Source organism: Cibotium barometz, chromosome 21 (assembly GCF_041138505.1).
Source record: "Cibotium barometz isolate CiBa-2024 chromosome 21, ASM4113850v1, whole genome shotgun sequence".
NCBI classification, from domain to species: domain Eukaryota; kingdom Viridiplantae; phylum Streptophyta; class Polypodiopsida; order Cyatheales; family Cibotiaceae; genus Cibotium; species Cibotium barometz.
In genome coordinates, this window is record NC_141066.1 from 42,239,365 (window position 1) to 42,260,168 (window position 20,804).

General features: G+C 45.0%; 1 protein-coding gene across 1 annotated transcript in view; it reads left to right on the plus strand.

Moving 5' to 3' along the window:
• Window positions 1–6,736: 6,736 nt before the first annotated feature.
• LOC147627187 (pyruvate dehydrogenase E1 component subunit alpha-1, mitochondrial-like) overlaps window positions 6,737–20,804 on the plus strand; it is a 31,020-nt gene continuing 16,952 nt past the window's right edge. Inside the window, exons 1-4 of the mRNA XM_086815813.1 lie at window positions 6,737–7,582; window positions 7,654–7,806; window positions 8,022–8,101; window positions 8,226–8,303. Coding sequence (XP_086671939.1) covers window positions 6,997–7,582; window positions 7,654–7,806; window positions 8,022–8,101; window positions 8,226–8,303 — 897 coding nt within the window. The 5' untranslated portion in view covers window positions 6,737–6,996. The remainder of the gene's footprint in view (window positions 7,583–7,653; window positions 7,807–8,021; window positions 8,102–8,225; window positions 8,304–20,804) is intronic.

Below are 20,804 nucleotides of genomic sequence, written 5' to 3' on the forward strand. Positions count from 1 at the left end.
CTTACATAAACCACGTAGTGACTCCAAGAAATCATTCTTGAAGACTGTGAAACTAAGTTTATTAATCTGTGGCATGCGACTAAGTGCATCTGCCACCACGTTATACTTACCTTTTTGGTAACGTATCTGAAGGTCAAACTCCTGTAGAATCTCCGCCCACCGAGCTTTTCTACCCTTCAGCTCATTTTGACTTGAAAGCCATTTCAGACTTTCATGGTCCGTCCGGACCTCAAAAGAAGCACCATATAAATAGTATCTCCACTTTTTCAGTGCATGAACTATCGCTAGTAACTCTCGCTCGTAAGCCGAGTAGTTACGCTGCGCACGATCTAACTTTTTAACCTCAAATGCAATTGGGCGACCCCTTTGCATAAGTACGGTCCCAATGGCCTCATTACTAGCATCTGTTCCCAAGACAAACGGCTCATTTGGATCAACAATAGTCAAAACAGGTGCAGCTCGTCACCTTAAGCTTATCAAAGCTGTTCTGTTGGGCTTCCCCCTAACTAATGTTTTTAGTTTTTGACCGTAACTGGTCAGTCAACGGGACTACGATCTTCACGTAGTCCTTCACGTACTATCGATAGAACCCCGACATGCTAAGAAAAATCTACACTTCCTCGAGATTTTTCGGCGCTTGCCATTTAAGAATAGCCTCTACTTTTTCTAGCTCCATCTGTGTACCATCGACAGATATAATATGGCCAAGGTAGTGAATTTTTGTTTCAAAAAATTCACATTTGCTCTTCTTTGCAAATAGTTTGTGCTCTCGCAACAACTCGAACACTAGACGCAAATGCTATATGTGTTCTTTCTGTGTCTTACTGTACACAAGAATATCATCTAGGAAAACTACTACGAATTTTCCCAGATATGGACGTAAAACATTGTCCATCAGCGTCATAAACATTGCTGGAGCATTGGTTAGCCCAAAAGGCATAACCAAAAACTCAAAATGCCCGAAACAGGTCCTAAATGCTGTCTTCGCAACATCTTCTGCTTTAATTTTAACCTGATGATACCCTGATCTCAGGTCTACTTTTGTAAAGTATCTCGATCCATAGAGTTGATCAAACAACTCATCCATGCGTGGCATCGGATACTTGTTTTTAATCATTATCTTAAGAGCCCTATAGTCTATGCACATCCACATAGATCCGTCTTTCTTCTTTACCAGAAGAATAAGCGATGCCCACGGACTTGAACTAGGCCGAATGAAGCCTTTGTTCAAATATTCCGTCAATTGTTTTTCCACCTCCTGTGCCTCTCGGAGTGGCTTAATCTATAAGCAGGTTTGCTTATAGGTTTTAAACCTGGCATAAGTTCGATACCATGGTCTACTTCTCTAGATGGTGGTAAGCCATCTGGCAAATCATCAAGAAAAACATCCTGAAATTCCTCTAGTAAATTCATTAAAGTATCTACGTACTTTTTCTTTAATGTCTCTTTCGCCTTGGATTTTTTCTTGTTTGAATCGCATGCATGCCAAACAGGGTTTTCAAACAGTGGGTCTCGTCCAAGGCTATTTTGTTTTCCTTGTTTGTCTACGCAAACATTATTTACAGTTTCATCTACGGAAACAGAATTTAAAAGAGGGTAACAAGCATATACCTCTGCTATCTGGTCTCTACGGACCGCTGTGCACAGCTCCATGGAGGAAATAAGTGGTGTGGCGGGGACAGTACGGTCGCCCTGCACGGTAATGACTCTACCTCCATGCTCAAAATGTAGCGTATTATGTAGGTAATTCCGAGCCAGGGCCCAAGCCATACAGCCACTCCCTAGCTAGATATACGTCAGCTCTGGCTAAGTGCATGACCTAAAAGTCAAGCAGAGCCTCGTAGTCCTGCATAGATAATGGGACCCCCAATACTGGTATTCTATACCGTTTTGTCATACCCGTTGGCTAGGCCAACAGTATACTCATGATTGCTCTGGGTCTCAGTCAACCCCAACTTCTTGACTAACGAGTAGTTCAAGAAGTTGTGGCTAGCACCATCATCGATAAAAACTGTGACTCTACGGCCACCTATGGTGCCATACATGCGCACCATGTCATGCGGACCTACAGTAGGCTGCCACATCGCTGGTGTCACTGAACAAGCGTGATGCTCATCACAATGACACATTGTCACCTCTCTGAACTCTGTGTGGAACTGAGAGGGAGTCTCTGCACTGTATGCAACTGCCTAGAGGATTTACCATCTCTTTTGGGATCGTTTCCACTCGTGCTGGCTTTAGGCTTTGGACACTCAGCCTTCGTGCGCCCTACATCGTTGCAATTAAAGCAGCGATTTTCCTTTCACGCTTTAATATACTGCTCTTTCTTTTGGATTTCGCTGTCTCTTTTCTTCTTGGATGGTCGTGGTTTTTTAGACCAATGACCACCCTGTCCTTCCTGGTCCATCCTATCCCCTTGCTTATCACTGCGGAACCCTTTTCTTTTAAGGCCTGACCTCCTCTTCTCACTACCCTCAGCCCTGCTCGAACCACCACGCGCACTACGGCGCTTGATGTCATCAAATATCTGCACATACTTAATTGCCTCTGCTAAGTCTTTAGGCTGTAAGGGCTCTACGTACTCAAGGTAATCATCTTTGAGGCCTCTTTTAAAGCCTCGCAAGTCTGGAATGCATCGATCCCCTTTAGCTTGAGTACTATCTCCCTATAGTCTGAGATGTACTGAGTCAGGGATTTGTTCTCCATCGAGCACTTGTCCCATAACTCCCAGCTTCTCTCCGCCTCATTTCGAAACATCGTTTCAAACTCTGCCCAAGTGGCAGGACGAGTTGTCAAACTCATCCACCACTTGTACGCTTTGCCGGTTAATGAGAGGCTCTATGGGCTGTATCCGGCTAGGCTGCTGTAGAGCAGCGCGTGCAAGTCTGACCACTTCTCTAGAAACATGTTGACCGAGTCCTTGTTTCTCTTCTTCTCCTCGCCACCAAAACTAGGCGGCTTCAAGTCTTTTAATAATGACGAAGCTGTCTCTACGGATGGCCCCGCAGGTGCATCGGCCTGTACTCCTACAACCACTGGCGAGGCTATGCTCACCCGTGCCGTAGGAGCTCGGCTACCACGAGGAGTCGGAGTACTAGCCGAGGCGGCTGTTAGTGCATCTAACCGTGTGGAGATGCTCTGTAGCATCGTGACTAAGTCAGCCTGGACTTTATCCATATTGTTCAGTTTTGCATTAAGATATTTAAAAAGTCCATTAGAGAGCTCCATCTCTGTCAGGACGTCGGCAGGGTCCAATAGGTCATAATCGTCGTCGTCATATTCCAAGAGGTCCTCCTCGGTCCCCTCGGCGACGTCGGTGTTCATGTCATCTGGCTCATCGGCCAGAAAGGGGTCATCTGCCTACTGCGGCCACTGCGGGCTCGCTGGGTCCTAAGGCGGGGTCAACAGATGAGGAGGGCGCTGGCGGATCACGCGTGATCGACGAGCGCACTCCGGACTGGACAACTAACAGGCGTATACGGCTTGACAATTTGGTCGGCGTCAAACCCGGCGACCGAGGACAAGAGACCTGAAAACCCTAGAGAAGTAGAAGGTGGTGGGGACACACTACGCCTAGCAGACATCTTTAATTCTTGCATAAAAGACAATGTGAGAACTCGAAAATTACAAAAAAAAAACGCTAATAAAATGAGCAGTGGTGGAGAGAGAATAGTCACCCCCCTTACGGTCGCCTGTCGTCGACTGCCGATTTGTGTTGCATTGCGAGCCTCTACAAGCGTCGCTACTCCGGGATGCTCCGATCCGAGAGAAAGGTGCCTGCAATGGAGCGCTTTGTTATGTGCAACGGGGAGAGAGAGAGAGAGAGAGAGAGAGAGAGAGAGAGAGAGAGAGAGAGAGAGAGAGAGAGAGAATTCTTCCTTCCAGTTCTGGCCGCCTCCCTCCACACAGTCGATTGTGCCCTATAGAGAGATAAGGATAAGATTTTTTGAATGGTTGAAAACCATTGAGTGGGCTCCGGTCCTCGGTCACGCACGGACCCTGACCCAATCGAAACTGAAGTTCTGATACCAATGTTAGATTATCGTTACACCACTACGGGTGTTGCCACAAGAGGGACGGCCTCTGGCTCACCACCCAGCCATAGAGGAAGACTGAGGATTGCCCCTCATCCCCCCCAAGCTATATAGTGTGTGGCATACCGTCCACACTAGCCTGCTGGCCGCCCATGACTCCGCATGGGCGCCCTCTCCCACTGAACCCCGGATGGCCACGTCCTCGGCGCTTCGGCCGAGGACATGACGCTAAAGCCCCGTATGGCCATCCGGTCTGCCGCCGTCGGTCTACAGCCTACGTGACATTATACTTATGTTGTAGGCTCGAACTTGTTGTTTTCAATGTCTTTTATTGTCCACGTCGTTCCTTCTTTCTCGCTTTAATTCCTAAAAGACAAAAAAAAAATCAAAGAATTGAGAGAGAGAGAGAGAGAGAGAGAGAGAGAGAGAGAGAGAGAGAGAGAGAGAGAGAGAGAGAGAGAGAGAGAAATACAAGGAAATATTAGATAATTTAAAACAAGGTGATGTAGATATACATGAAGAGATTATGGAAGCCACGGTTGTCAAATACCTTCTAGATGTATCATTTCCTGGGAAGAGGGTCTTAATGTAGTGCAATCTCAACACACCTAAGCTAACCATAGCCTAAGATGAATGCACTCCAAGAAACCATGTCTCAAAATTTTGTACATCCAAATAAAGACACATGATGAAATGAAACACTTACACACACACACACACACACACGTACATGTGTGTGTGTGTGTGTGTGTGCACATACATACATATATATATACACACACGCGCACGCGCACACACACACACACACACACACACATGATGAAATGAAACACTTACACACACACACACACGTACATGTGTGTGTGTGTGTGTGTACACATACATACATATATATATACACACACACGCGCACGCGCACACACACACACACACATACATACATGCATGATTGTGTGTGTGTGTGTGTATACACACACACACACACACACACACACATATGCACATGTGTGTGTGTGTGTGCGTGTGTGTATACATGTATATGTATATATGTGCACACACACACACACACACACACACACACACACACACACACACACACACACACATAATGGAACTTACAAAGATTTGGTGAGCGAGTGGTTATTGAGAGGAGTGACAAGGTCAGTGCCCACCATGGTGATGTTTCTTTTGATGAAAGATAAAAAGCAAGAGTTCTTTGGTATGCATGACTTTCCCCCAACCATGGTTATGCAGGAGGTTATGTCATGCAAGTCTCATTACATCCTTAAATGCTAAAATCCATGAATTTGTGTCATCAAAATATATATCTATGTATATCTATATATAATATCTGGATAGATATATAGGTAGATGGATATATATATATATATATATATATATATATATATATATATATATATATACATATACATATACATATACATATACATATACATATACAAAGATATATATAGATATATTTATATTTATCTATGTGTGTGTGTGTGTGTGTGTGTAGAGAGAGAGAGAGAGAGAGAGAGAGAGAGAGAGAGAGAGAGAAGAGAGAGAGAATGGATGTATGCACTATGAACCTTTAAGAGTCCGAATTGCTAGTTTATGAATTTTTACAAGGCCCTTGAAACACCATGGGCCATATTGATCACTTACTTGAGATGAATGTGTGGGGGGGTCATTAAGGACACTATTATACCTCATGTGAAAGAGGTTATTGTGGTGCATTGTATGAATTTTATATGATGTTCCCAAAGGGACTTTGCTGTATAGGTAGACCAAATATTATAAAAGTTGTAAATGACACTATCAAAGTGAAACAAGGTTTCTCCTACACATGGGTCTCTTTAGGCCTCCAGCTGTGTGTAAAGCCAAGGTGTTTTTCACAAGTACCAACCTTGTTTCCTCTCATCAAGCCTTTGTAAAACTGTTAGCTCATCGCAACTATCTCTTAATAACGACTCCTACAAGACCAATATCATTTCCACCGATAGGGCTGCTTCTACAAAATCAGATTGAAACCTCACTTGCTACGCTAGCGAAGAACATGGGACTCGAAGAAGACGAAGAAGAACGAGACATAGTGCTTTGATCTTGAAGAAGAGAACAAGCGAAGCAAAACAATATTTTGATCTTGAAGAAGAGGGGAGTACATTGCTATGGCAAAAGTAGAGTTGGCACTGCACAAGATAACATTAGTCAACCCTAGAAGCATAATTCTGTGTTTGGAAGGAAAAGTAGTGTCTACTTTTATTATTTCCAATGCTAATTTTGTCAAGTCTATCATGAGGAACAACAAACGATTTTTTTTTTCCCAATGAGAATTCTATTGCTTCTTAGTTTTTAAAAGGCATTGTTACGCTACACATGTAAAAAGATGACCCCCCACTTTGTAGGGTTTTTATTGTGATCATGAACTACACCTACAAAAAAAGTGAGTAGGATTCATGAAAGAAGACAAAAATATGTGTTTAAATAAATTAAATCCATGGCATTTTAATTTTAAAATTAAAAGATAGTTCAATAACAAAAAATATATAGGAACCGTTAGATTAAAAATTAGGGCCACGAAAGCAATGTTTAGGATTAAAATAATATGGCGGGACTAAAGAAAATCATACATGACCTTTCAATTTCAAATGCGCGCATGGCCCGTGTACCTTTCACAAGAGGAGGAAACGCTCAACAGCCCTCCTCCTTTCCTAACTAACTGAACAAGATAACAACACGATGACAGAAAACACAAAGCATTTTTGTCACCTACGCGAAGGAGAAAATTAGTCTGAAGAAATCAAAATACACAGACAAAGTGCAACACGCAAGAAACCCCAATTTTGAGAGAGAGAGAGAGAGAGAGAGAGAGAGAGAGAGAGAGAGAACCCAATTCAGATAAACTACAGGAAACCCAAATCATCAGGAGGGAGGAAGGGAGGAGAGAGAGAGACCAGCCATGGCTTCTCATCTCAACAGAATCATCACCACCAGATTGTCTCGTGATGGTCTGCCTTTCCTCTCATGGATTTCAACTCTAACAGGGACAAGAACCATCACAGGGTTGGTTGCCAACTATGCCACTTCGTCGTCCGCATCATCATCGCCACCCTTCACAATCGAAATCAGCATGCCGTACAAGGGCCACAAGATAGATCCCCCCCCTCAGACAGTGGAGACCTCTGGGCAGGAGCTCATGGGGTTCTTCAAGCTCATGTCTCGTATGAGAAGAATGGAACTAGTTGCCGACCAGCTGTACAAAGCTAAGCTCATCAGGGGTTTCTGCCATCTTTATGATGGACAGGAGGCTATCTGTGTGGGCATGGAGGCTGCCCTCACCCACAAAGACAACATCATCACTGGATACAGGGACCACTGCACATACCTCGGCCGTGGCGGATCGGTGCTGGAGATCTTTGCAGAGCTGATGGGCCGTCAAGATGGCTGCACTCTCGGCAAAGGCGGGTCCATGCACTTTTACAAGAAGGAGAACGGGTTCTATGGTGGCCATGGCATTGTTGGAGCTCAAATCCCATTGGGTGCAGGTCAGCATCTAAATAAAGGAAATTTCCTTTTTTTCTTTTGTAAAGATTTTCTCATAAGTGTTTTGGTGCAGGTCTTGCATTTGCTCAGAAGTATGAGAAAGTTAGAGCGGTCACTTTTACTCTGTATGGTGATGGGGCTGCCAATCAGGGTCAGCTGTTTGAGTCCCTAAACATTGCAGCTATTTGGAACCTGCCCATTATATACATATGTGAGAATAACCACTGTAAGTACCATAGGTTGCTTGCCCTGCTTTGAAATGCTTCTTGCAGTTTGGTTGGAAACAAAAGGATCATCAGCTGGCCCTTGCCCAAGTGTGGCTATCATACCACAATGCCCAGAAGGAGGCATGACTTGAGCCGCGACACCTATATTAAAATATGTAGCCCACTTCTAAAAAAGAAACAAAAAGCTGACATGATTTTTTGATGTCAAGCACAGATGGAATGGGAACGGCGGAATGGCGAGCAGCAAAAAGTTCAGAGTTTTATACACGTGGTGACTATGTTCCTGGCTTAAGGGTACATATTTTTCATAAAAATTACTCACCTGTCCCTCTGACCTCATGGGTGGGCGATCCTGTTGAAGAGGTAATAATAAGTGGCCTCCTCAATAGCCTTGATTTTTTGGGGATTGGTGATGCAGGTGGATGGTATGGATGTACTTGCTGTGAAGCAGGCCATAAAATTTGCTAAGGAATATGCCCTGGCAAAGGGACCTCTTGTAAGCATTTTTGTTGCCTTTTCCTACTTTCTGCTTCAAGGTGGAGATAATGGAAGGAATCACAAATGTCTCTTGGGGAACCAACACGATTCGTAGGACACATGAGTTTTTTAGATTATGTATGTGTCTGTTTATTGAAGCATTAGTTGTTGTGATGACATCACTGCTAAGGCTGTAGTTGTGACCAGTCTTAATCTCCTATGATGGACTTGGGAAGCCCATGAATTTTCAGCCAAAAATCCTCACCATGTGTTAGGCGTTCATCGTTTTCCTTTTAGGAGTGAAATGTGCTCGTTTACTGAAGCCATAAAAAATTGCCCATTTGCACCATTGCCATAAAGAGTGTTTGGAAAATCTATGATGAAATCCATTGCTTTACTGGAAAAAACCTAGCAGCTCCAAGTCTCTGTAACATAATCCTTCACACCTCTATACAGTGGCGGCCAAAAGAGATGCCTCTTATCAGCCTGCACGGTGGTAAGAATGCCTCTATGTTCTGCATATGGAGGCACATGGTGCCTATCCCCCATCAGCTTCTTCCTGAGGGTACCTACAACACAATCTGTTTTTCAACATCAGATTACTCTCTTAAGTGGAGTATGATGGATCAGTCAGTTGTTTGGTTGTGCATATAGGCATGAATCCCTCATCCAAATGATGAGAATCGTGCATGTTGGAAACCTTCTGTCACAGGCTCTTCTGAAAGCGATCGACTTAGTGCCAACATATCAAGCATTGATTGGTTTAGACAACATGTCAATTGAAACACTCATCCACACTTGACACCGACACTTGGATTGAAACAGCCGAACACCCCCTCCCCCTCCTGCCCCCCCCTCTGAGTATTTGCTTTACTAATATGAGAATGACGCTACTGATATGAGAATGAGAAAACTAGAAGCAAGGTTGAAAAGATCTCATTGTGCTCTCTGTGCATAGGCAGAACAGGAACCTAGCACCCCTCCTCCTATGTCAATATGCTGAAATTGACTGTTGTACCTGCATGTGTACCAACAGTACCTACTATACCTACATCTATACCAGCAGTACCTGTTGTACATGTTATACCTGTAGTACCAGTTGTACATGATGTACTTGTTTGTACGACCAATTAGGAGTACATTAAAAGGGGACGATCTTCTCTCCTGAGATTTGAATTGAAATCTTTGCCAAGTACTTGCTTCTATATTTTTCAAATTCAAATAAAATTAAAGTTAAATGTTGTTTTTACAAGTTTTGTGTAGACAAACATCACCCCCAATTGCCTTCACCATGGAAGGCCATCGGGATAGTGACTTTTGCAATGATTACCCCGACCGCACCCTCACATTTAGAGGAGCCACTGAAGGTCATGTGGGTATGAGGAAAACTGGGAGCACTAGGTATTACTCCCTCCGCAGTACTTCACCTTCCCAGGTGTTAGTATGGGCGTGCCTATTGGTGCACAGTCCCGAAAGACCACTGAAGGCAGGTGTGCGCCCAGTGAAGGTGGGAGATTACCTGTAATTTGATCTACACTGACAACTGAATCTTCATCGACAAAATTTTATTGTTTTTCAGTTGTATTTACTCTATGTTATGGAGAAATCTGGCCTTGAGGCCGTGAACACTTGTACATATAAATACTCCAAGAAATACAAACTGTATTGAGGGGGGGCGGCCCTTTTCGGCCCCAGTGATGGTGTCAAGTGTTCTTTGTCATTTTCAATTTTAATGTTGCTAATAATGTTCATTGTTTGTATTAGTTAAGTGATCTAAAAGATGTGTATTTTGTCTTCCGATTTATAGGCCTCCCGTAGGGAGTGGTTACATTGGTATCAGAGCTAGTCGTCTCTCTTTCTTAAGAGGTGACATGGTGTTTTGAGATAGGAAGCATACACAGACACTTGACTCAATAGACAGCCAAGGCAACCCTTTGGAAGTGCCAAATTCAAGAGGCCAGTCTAGTGCTTCTCGTGATTCCGATGCATTGCTTGGAAGGCACAAGCCTCTTGAAAGAGACAGTGCTTTGATGGGACAACCATCCCGTGGAAAAGAGCCTCTGCATGAGGATGAGCCCAATATATTGAGGGTTGAATTGGAGCATATGAAGAAGCTTTTGCAGGCTAAGGAGTAAGAGCTGAAATTTTTGCATGAAGATCCCCATGTACAAACTGTCATTGAAGCAAGGAAAGCTGATGCTATGGTGGATATGACCTTTGAGTCCATGGCTCGTGAAGTAGGCAAGAAGCCAAGGGAGTTGGCACTCTCCTATCTCATCCGAAAGGGTGATCTCAAAGAAGGAGAGGATGGAGAGTTAGTATTCAAGAATCCACCTCGTTTGAACCCAGCGTCTCAATGGTTGAGGTCTTTTATACACAAGGAAGAGGTATCATTCACTTCTCGCCATGCATCTACTCCTCATGGGACAGGAGGCAACAAGTATGTGCATGCTGGAGCTAGTGGTGGGCGACATGATGGCCTTGTGGATTCAAAGGATGTATATCATGGAGAGGGTAGTCGGCATGCAAGCGGAAAGACTTTGCCCATTGAGTTGTCTCGTGGTGAGACATTGCATCATTTGGGGAGGTCACATGCATCTGGGCCACAGCTTCATAATGCACATGCCACCGTGCCTCGAGAAACATCTTTGGTTACCCATGAAGCCCATGCAGAGAGAGCTGCCCCGTTGGATAAGGGGAAGAGAAAGAGAGAAGAACATGTATCACATCCCAAAAAGCTCAAGGAGTTCAAGGCAAGGGATAAGTCCATGAAATTTGATGCCTTTCATGGAGAGTATGATGCCTCCAAGGTGCTTGCTTTTGTGGCACAGTTTGACATTTCTTTTAGTGATGAGGACTTCATTGAGAAGTCTAAAATTCATCATGCAAGCACGTTCTTGAAGGGGACAGCTGCCCATTGGTGGATCATTGAATAGATTTGCTCGAACTTGCTCTGGAAGAGGAGCTGAGTCATCATCTGATTGAGAATCCACAGCTGGAGGTGTAACAGAAGCATAGGGAGGAGGAGGAGGAGGCAGCGGAGATGGAGGTGGAGGAAGAAGAAGCTCACCATCCCCCTCTGAAGATGTAGGAGTCTCGTCGAACACCACATCACGGCTCACAACTTTGCCGGCCTGAGGATCATAAAGACAATATGCCTTGGACACAATGTTGTATCCGAGAAAAGTCATGCACACTGGGACTTCGAGTCCAACTTGGAGCGATGCTCCTTAGGCACATGAACATACGCCGAACAACCAAATATCCGGAAATGAACAACGGATGGCTTCTCACCATGGAAAGCCTCATATGGAGTTTTATCTAGAAGAGCAGCAGTAGGAGACCTGTTTTGAATGTAGACAGCAGTGGAAGCCGCCCAGCCCAGAAACGTCGAGGTAATGAAGAATGCTCAAGCATAGCACGGGCCATCTCCATAATGGTCCTATTCTTCTTCTCTGCAACTCCATTCTATGATGGAGTATATGTTGTAGTAGGCTATCTCTGAATGCCATGGGTCTTGCAATATTGTTGAAACTCCTGGGATGTAAACTTACCCCCTTCGTCGGGCCTGAGAGCCTTGACCGAGCAACCAGTCTCTTTTTCCATCTCAGCTCTCCAATCACAAAAGTGCTAAAAAGCCTTATCCTTGGTCTTCATAAAGAAAATCCAAGTATATCTGGAAAAGTCATCCACCATCACGAGCATGTACAATGCCTTACTCAAAGACGCGGTACTCGTAGGACCACATAAGTTTGCATGAATGAGAGCAAGTGATGTCGAAGATCTGTGTGTTGCCTTCTTCGAAAAGGCGGCTCGGTGTTGCTTCCCCTGTAAACAAGAGGAACAAGTAGAAGATGGAGCCTTGATGGTCAGTAAACCCTCGACCAACCCATCCTTCAAAGCGCACTGTAGAAGCTGATAGCTCAAATGGCCAAACCAAGCATGCCAAAGAGCAGAAGAAGCACCAGAAGAAAGCAGAGCAGTCAACTTGTACAAACCACTATCTTGGACTCCCTGAGCCAAGATGCTACTTTTAGCACATTCATCCCCAGATTCTGCTCTTTTATGGTGCCTATTTGGTCCCTTTTGCATGGCCCTTGCTTGTGGGTTGGCCATCCCTTTTTCTAGTATTTTTCTGGGATTTTCCCCAGCTTTTCTGGCATTTTCCAGTCGGCCTGTCTAGTAGCTCCAGTCGGCCTATTTTGCAACTCCACTCGGCCAGCTTACCTCTCCTATAAGTAGTGGGTGCTGGCCTCTCATTGTTCATTCAGTCTTGTACATATTTTACTCCCTCACTTATGAGACTTGTAGTGTCTCTTGCTTGGGACTGTTTTGCTTCAGTATATTCAGCATAGTTTTCTCCATATCTCTCTCTCTCTTGCACTCTCTGTTCAGCACATTCTAGTGCCACTCTGCTTTCGCTCTGTGCACTCTTTTATGGTATCATCGCTCCCGGTTTAGCAACCTCTTTGTTGCCCCAGATTCAGCATTGTTTTCAGCACCTCCTTCTCTGCGTTTTTCTTCAGATTTGCAGCTCTTTCATGCTGCGTTTTTCTTCAGATTTGCAGCGTTGCGTTTTCTAGACTGAACTTGCTGGTTGCTGCGCCCTTTAGTTTGGCTTCATCAACAGCCTTCTGGTACTGTTTGACCAGTTTTCTTCTATTCCACGTGGAGTTTGGGACATAGGCGGCCTGTTTTCTTCAGGACAGCAGCTTCCTTTGCTACGTTTTTCCTCTCCCGTGGGTTTGCTCCCTTGCAGAGGGGGTCTTTAGTGTTGCAGGCCTTGGTGGCACTCTTGGTACTTGTGGAGGACACTTCTACTTCAGAATTTGTGCAATTTCTTTCTTGAGATTGAGCCCAAGCTTTTGTGATGGCTGCACCGACTTCTCTTCATATGTTTGCTGAGTCTGCCAAGTTGGATGGTTCCAACTACACCCTATGGAAGGTGAAGGTGAAATTGGCCTTGCATGGCGTGGATCTTTGGGATTGGCTTGTTACATCGGCCAATGCCACCCCTCCCACCCTTGCTTCCGGTGGTGCGACTCAGGCCGAGATTGATATTTGGTAGTTGAATGATCGACGCGTTTTCTCCTTTCTGATGTTAAAGTGTCAGGATTCTGTTCTCTCTCATGTGCATACAGCAGATGCTGCACATGAAGTTTGGAAGGCTTTTGCAGATCTCTATGAGATTAAGTCTCTGGGACGGATTTTGGTGTTGAAAGCAACTTATGAACTTATCAATTTCTGCCTTTCCATCTTTATTTGCTTTCATCTCGACGAGCTTCGAAGGATGGGTTGGTTGAGGGATTACCGACCATCAAGGCTCTGTCTACTACTTATTCCTCTTGTTTACAGGGGAAGCAACACCGAGCCGCCTTTTTGAAGGAGGCGACACACAGATCTTCGACATCACTTGCTCTCATTCATGCAAACTTATGTGGTCCTATGAGTACCGCGTCTTTGAGTAAGGCATTGTACATGCTCGTGATGGTGGATGATTTTACCAGATATACTTGGGTTTTCTTTCTGAAGACCAAAGATGAGACTTTTCACAGCACTTCTGCGATTGGAGAGCTGAGGTGGAAAAAGAGACCGGTCACTCGGCCAAGGTTCTCAGGACCGACGGAGGGGGTGAGTTCACATCGCAGGAGTTTAAGCAATATTGCAAGACACATGGCATTCGGAGACAGCTTACTACATCATATACTCCATCACAAAACGGAGTTTCCGAGAGGAAGAATAGGACCATTATGGAGATGGCCCGCGCTATGCTTGAGCATTCTTCATTACCTCGACGTTTCTGGGCTGAGGTGGCTTCCACTGTTGTCTACATTCAGAATAGGTCTCCTACTGCTGCTCTTCTCGATAAAACTCCATATGAGGCTTTCCATGGTGAGAAGCCCTCCGTTGTTCAATATTTGGGTGTATGGCATATGTTCATGTGCCTAAGGAGCATCGCTCCAAGTTGGACTCGAAGTCTCAGCGCATGACTTTTCTCGGATACAGCACTGTGTCCAAGGCATATCATCTTTATGATCCTCAGGGCCAGTAAAGTTGTTGTGAGCCGTGATGTGGTGTTCGACGAGACTCCTACATCTTCAGAGGGGGGTGGTGAGCTTCTTCTTCCTTCACCTCCATCTTCGTCTCCGCCTCCTTCTCCTCCTCCTCCTGCTCTCACTACTTATGTTACACCTCCAGCTGAGGATACTCAGTCAAATGATGATGACCTTGCTCCTCCTCCGGCGAGTTTGAGCAAATCTGTACCTGGTTGGTATTATCAGACAGTTCGTGATTCTGGGTTACGTGAGCTTCCTTCTGCTCCTCCGCTTGGTTCTCTTCGGCGTTCTTCCAAAGTTACAGGGAAACAAATTCATGAGGGCAACATGTTTGTTAATTATGCTCTTATGTCTTCTATCATTAATGGTCCTTCTGATCCCACTTCTGTAGACGAGGCTCTTTCACATGAGCCTTGGCGTCGTGCTATGCAGGCAGAGCTGGATGCTATCGAATGGAATGGCACTTGGATTTTGGTGCCTCGGCCACTGCAGCGTAAGGTGATTGGTGTGCATTGGATCTTCAAATCAAAGTTCAAATCAAAGTTCCGAGAAGCTGATGGCAGCTTGGACAAGAAAAAGCAAAACCTTCTAAACCCAAGAAAAACAAGGGTCAACAAACAATCGAAACCAAGGCCGAATTAAAAGTCAGGGAAAAGGAACCTATAGAGGACATAAACCCAAAAGGGGATATAAACATAAAAGAGCCAAAAGCTATACATGATGCAGCAGCATCTACCTCAAAGACCACCACACAAACCTCAACACCCATGTGTGCGACACAAGATACAAAAACCCAAAAGAAAATTCTATCCCGTTGCATGGGTAAACATAATGAAAAACTGATAAACCAAAGAAAGTCAAAGAATGAAACAAATTCTAGTACATCACTAAGTGAGGATGAAACAAGTTCTTACTCTTCGCTCAGTGCACCACATTTAAATTCTAGTACATCACTAAGTGAGGATGAAACAAGTTCTTACTCTTTGCTCAGGAGTCAGTGCACCACATAGACCAATCAAGAAACTAGAACCCACCCAACCACCCCAAATGGTTAATAATAATCACATGACGTATGCGGAACGCAAAAAGCAAGCTCAGGAGAGCATGCTTAGCTTGGTTAAATGTCTTACAGGGTCCCCGGTTGTGATTGAGCCTCTTAATGCCAATCCTAACAGCAACCAAAATACAAAGCCCAGAGGAGTACCGCTTCCCCTTTCAAGAGGAAGACATACTCTCTACAGAAGAGTCATTTGAAACGGATTATACGAACTATATGCTTGAGAAAGCATGTGAGAAATTCGATAATTCCCTTACAAGATTAAAATAGTCTCTCAATATGTAACATGCGAAAGCTTCGGAGAAGATCGGTAACTTCAAAGCTTAGAAATCAGCACTCTTTTCGTGACGGAATTAACACACAAACTGAATGAAGATGTGCAGAAAATAGAGAGAGAGAGGGAGAGAGATGGAGAGGACACAGTATTGGGTCCCAAATACCCTCTGTAGGGCCCCCACCACAGATGGTGTATTTGCTTTATTCGAATGATGTAAATCTGAAAAGAAAATACAGAAATCTTGACCTTTCTTGGCTGAGAAAACTCTGCCCTTGTCCTGCAGTCCTTCACCCCTTTGCTTAGCACCTACTTGGCTTGTCTAGTCCTTTTATGCTTGAGCTCTTGGTGAGAATTGAGATGAACTAATGGGATTGTGGGCTCACCCTTCTATACTACTCCAGCAATAGCAATCGGCCAGTTCTAAACCAGGCAGCAGCCAGCCAACAAAATGTCCCACAACTGTAAATGCAGCATTAAATGCTGGAAAAAATCTCATAAAATGTTGCGCATCATTCCCTAGATGGCTGGGCATCATGCGCCTGATTCAAGATGGGCTGGATATTGTTTTGCAAACAGTCTGGGGGCTGGGCAGCCTGTATGGGGGCTGCCCCATACCTGCCCTACAGCCATACAAAGACTGTATCTTATGAGTGTTTGCCCTTAGCCTGTGTCCTGAGCCTGCCCCTAGGGCTGTCCTACAGCCCCTCCATGGCTGGTGGGTTTAGCCAGGGCCTTCCTGGCCCTCATGGGAGTGGTTTCATACTATCCAGAGGGAGACTCACAGCGCGGACTGGCATTGTTTCATGTGCAAGACAGTGCACACCTGACCTTGGACTCCTGTGCAGGACAATGCACACCTGACCTCAGACGACTGAGATGAATCCCTGGCTGACTCGTCCCGAACTGTGGGCTCACATGGGACCAGTTCACCATCCCAGGTCCTGCACCTTCTGTACAGATATGTCTACGTGGCATCCAAGTGCGGGATGCACGTATGACACAATACCTCATTTGGAGGAATGCTCTTCTCTCATGATAAAGTCAGCATCACATCAGCACTTGCACCTTTAAGGGCTCAACCTGAGTTATACCAAGACATAAAGAACTCCATAAAACAAGACTGTGAGAATTCACAAGTTTCCAAACAGACCTCATTAAGAATTGTCAGAGAGCCAAGTGTGCCAGTGTACGCATTGGGTACTCTTGAAAAAGCTAAAAGCTAAAAATGAGGATAAAAGTGAATGGGAGTATGAAACAGAAACGGGATCTGAAGCCGAAACAATAACCAAAACACCCATGGTTCCTTTGGAAGATTCTATCATGGTATGGTTGCACGCAATCATGTTAAGCGTAAACGCGCATTGATTAGCCCTCGAGCTAGTCATAAGATCGTGACAATAGATACTTGGGTGTCATTGGGATAACCTAAACTCATCCCTACAAGCAATAGTCTTGCAAAAGAAGCCAATGGACAAAACATTGAAGTTCCAAGTTACTTTAGATACACTACTCAAACAATCGATGGTGATATGGAATTTATATTCCATGTTACTCTAGATTCCCTTGAGTATGATGTCATCCTTCCGCGGAACTTGGATAGGTGAATCGTTGTATTCAATAGATGAATCCATGCAAACAATCACCTTGAACACTCCTGCAAGCAATGTAAAATTGCTATTATGGGAGGAAGAGACCTTGCAAGAGCTGGAACTTCCAACATATCTTACTGAAAAAATCCCTAGGATTCTGGTTGGATTGGAAATTGCAAATAAAATCACCATAGCTCAAGCAGAGCTTTATCCAACATGAGAACACAATCTTATGACCCTCGAGCTATGGGATTTATTAGGTCAACCAACACTCACGGCACATCCTGAAAGGATTACCTTTACACAAGACTTGAACATGCCATTTTTGGGGTACTTTGAACATACAATGTATATTAAAACTAAACCCCTCACTTGAAAGTTTTTTGTGGTTGAGTATGTGTTGGAAGTAGATTTGATCTTGGGGCATAAATGGACTATCGCTGCCCAAGCACCACTGTGCTTTGCTAGCGATAGAGTCATCATAATGGTCAACAACAAAAAGTTGACAATACCATACTGCAAGGAAGAGGATCCAACTTTAATGGATATCTATGATGCTGAACGCAAAAGGATACAAGCCTCTTCCACAAAAGCCCCTCTACACAATGACCTACCATCTGCGTCACAACGACCGACTCCGATAAAGCATCTACTCCTTCAACCCCATCCTCACCTACGAAGTTCGATGCCAAAACCTCGCAATCAACATCTATTCTTGAAGAAGTTCCCACAGCTTAACCATCTATCTCTAACAAGGAACTCAAAGGAAAGGCCCCGAAGCCCATGTATCTTCATCGACAAACCTCACCAAAGGAGACAACCACATGCTCAAAGGCCTCATCGATAGCCACTCCACAAGAGACTCTAGCCTCATCATGTCAACAATGTCCATGAGTCTCAAACCTGCAACCTCCATGCCAACCAAAGTCAAGGAGGGCCCCAAACCTTCCACATCAACCCAAAAGAAAACTCCACCAAGACAACCACAATCAAGGTATCTTCATAGTATCAAGATGTGGGTGAAAGCAGCTACTTGTAGCTCAAGGCTACTATGAAGGTGCCAATCAAATTTGGGTGCTTCGATAGTCAAAGCCTCTTCCTCAATGCAGCACTCGAAGGCCAAGGAAAAAGAAAAGTACTCCCTCTAACACAGTCCACCAAAGCCTATACGAGTTCCTCAAAAAAATCCACTAAGTCATCAAGTGTGGGTACCAAAAATACTGCTGCAAGCAGAAGGGTACTACCAAAGAAATACCAAAGCTTGGGTCCCCAAGCGCATCACAAAGTCTCCTAAGCTTGCACACAGAAGAATGCCTCAGCACCAAGCACATCGGCCACCACCATTTTATAATGTTAATCAAAGATGGGTGCTTGTGCATGTGCTTCAACAACACGGATACTCTGATGGTAAATGAAACCGATCCCGTCAAGTGGAAAGACTCCGTTGGACACCCACACGCTTAATAGCACAACTTTAAAACCACAAATTTGAAATGGACAACTTAATACAACTTGAAATTGAAATGAAAATGAAATGGAAAGATGGACACCAGCACTGGGGTCGGAACGGGCCGACCCCCCTCAATATATGATATATTTATTGGGAGTATTTAACAAATACAATGCTCCATGGGTTCCAAGAACCAGATGATGTCCATGTACATATGAAAACAGTACCAAACAAATATGTTCGAAGTCGACGTTCGAAGTAGATACTCGAAGCAGAACGACCACTAGCGTGGTCTAGTCTCTACGGTCCTGTGCTTTCACTGGACTCCGCGGAGAGCGCCTCACTGGTGTTCCGAGACCACGCACAAACAGGCGCTCTCGTACTAACGCCTGGCTCTCCCGATCTCAGCACCTTTGGACCGAGGTTCTCCAATAGAGCTTGGATTACCCGACACCGAACGGGTGTTGGCCGTATAGGGAGTCGGGAATCCCTTATCAGATTTAATACAAAATACTTTACTTAAATCTGAAATTCACTTACTTGTGGATGGCAAATAGAAGACCAATACCCGTGGTATTTGTGTAGAAGATGTGGCCACCCAGTAGATGTGAAGGCCTCTTGTAGTCGCCAGTGGAGAAGATGTGCAACCTTGTTGAGATGGCACAGCCGCCTTGTAGATAAACTTAGTGTAGCCACCAGGACAAGTACCACCGCAAAGACCACAGCCGCCTGCTGTGTGAGAGAAGGAGTACTCACTTGCAAGGGAGGAGAGGCCTGGCTGCAGCGTGGAGAGAAGATGGCATGGAGGAGCAGCCTGTTATGAAGGGAGTGGACACACACAGCTGCTTGCAAGAGGAAAGGGCAGCCACCCGCTGGAGATGGAGGGCAGCCGTTTGCTGTGAAGGACAGCCGCCTGCTGGGGATGAAGTGCAGCCTGCAAGAGGAGGGTTCTGCTGTGGCTGGAAACAGGCGCACAGCCACTTGCTGTGGCAGGCAGTGCAGCCTGTTGGGCTGCCTGTTTGGAGGTGCACAGCCACAGTCGCCTGAAGGGGCATGCGTAGCCTGGGGAGGTGCAGCTGTCTGGTTGCTTGCTGGTTGCTGCAAACAGTCGCCTAGATGAGTATGCGCAGTAGTTCAACAGCCGCCTCAGAAAGCTTGCGAAGAGATGGTCGCCGGTTATCTTACGTAAGAAGGTGATCGCCGGGTTGTTTTTTTTCTTTTTCGAAAGATGATGGAAGCCAATCGCCTGGTGGTACCACGATGGAGGTGAAGGCTTTTTAATAAAAAAAATAAGGTGGAGTTAACACTTTGATTTGGCTGGCCCCCCCACGCTTGCATGTGGGTGGCCAGTTCCAAAAGGGTGTGGTGGGTGACCATGCCCACTCCCACACACACTTAAGTGGGGCTCCCCACCTTGGCCCCTAAGTGGGTGCCCAAAAGGAGTGCCCACATTTCAGTGAGTGTGAACAAAAGACCTTATAATTCAAAAGGTTAGAATATAAAGTATTAAAATAACATGTGCGATATACTTACCACTTGTTCACATGCACCAAAACTTGTCAGAAGACCGAGCAGACTTCACGACTCACTGGCAGGCGTCCCCGCTCAGTAAGTGACACGTCAAGCAGGCAAACACAAAAATACATGTCATGCGAAAACAGTTTCAAACATGCAAATCATGTGTGCATGTGCAAATAGTAACATGGACATATCTCCTGTTCATGGAACAAGTACAAAAATACATGTCATGCGAAAACAGTTTCAAACATGCAAATCATGTGTGCATGTGCAAATAGTAACATGGACATATCTCCCGTTCATGGAACAAGTACAAAATATCTGTCGGCACAAAACTGGCACGACGTAAAACATAAAAACCTGGTCTTCCTATGGAGTGACAGTCCCATAGGTAAGACATAGTTCCAGGCACGAGTCTCCCTATGGTGTGACAGTCCCATAGGCAAAACACGGCACGAATACTGGCTCTTCCATGGCGTGACAATCCCATGGGTCGAACACAGTCCAGGTCATACACACGGGTGACACCAGTCTGGCTCCCGTCCATACGACACCATCCTGCTAACACACGGG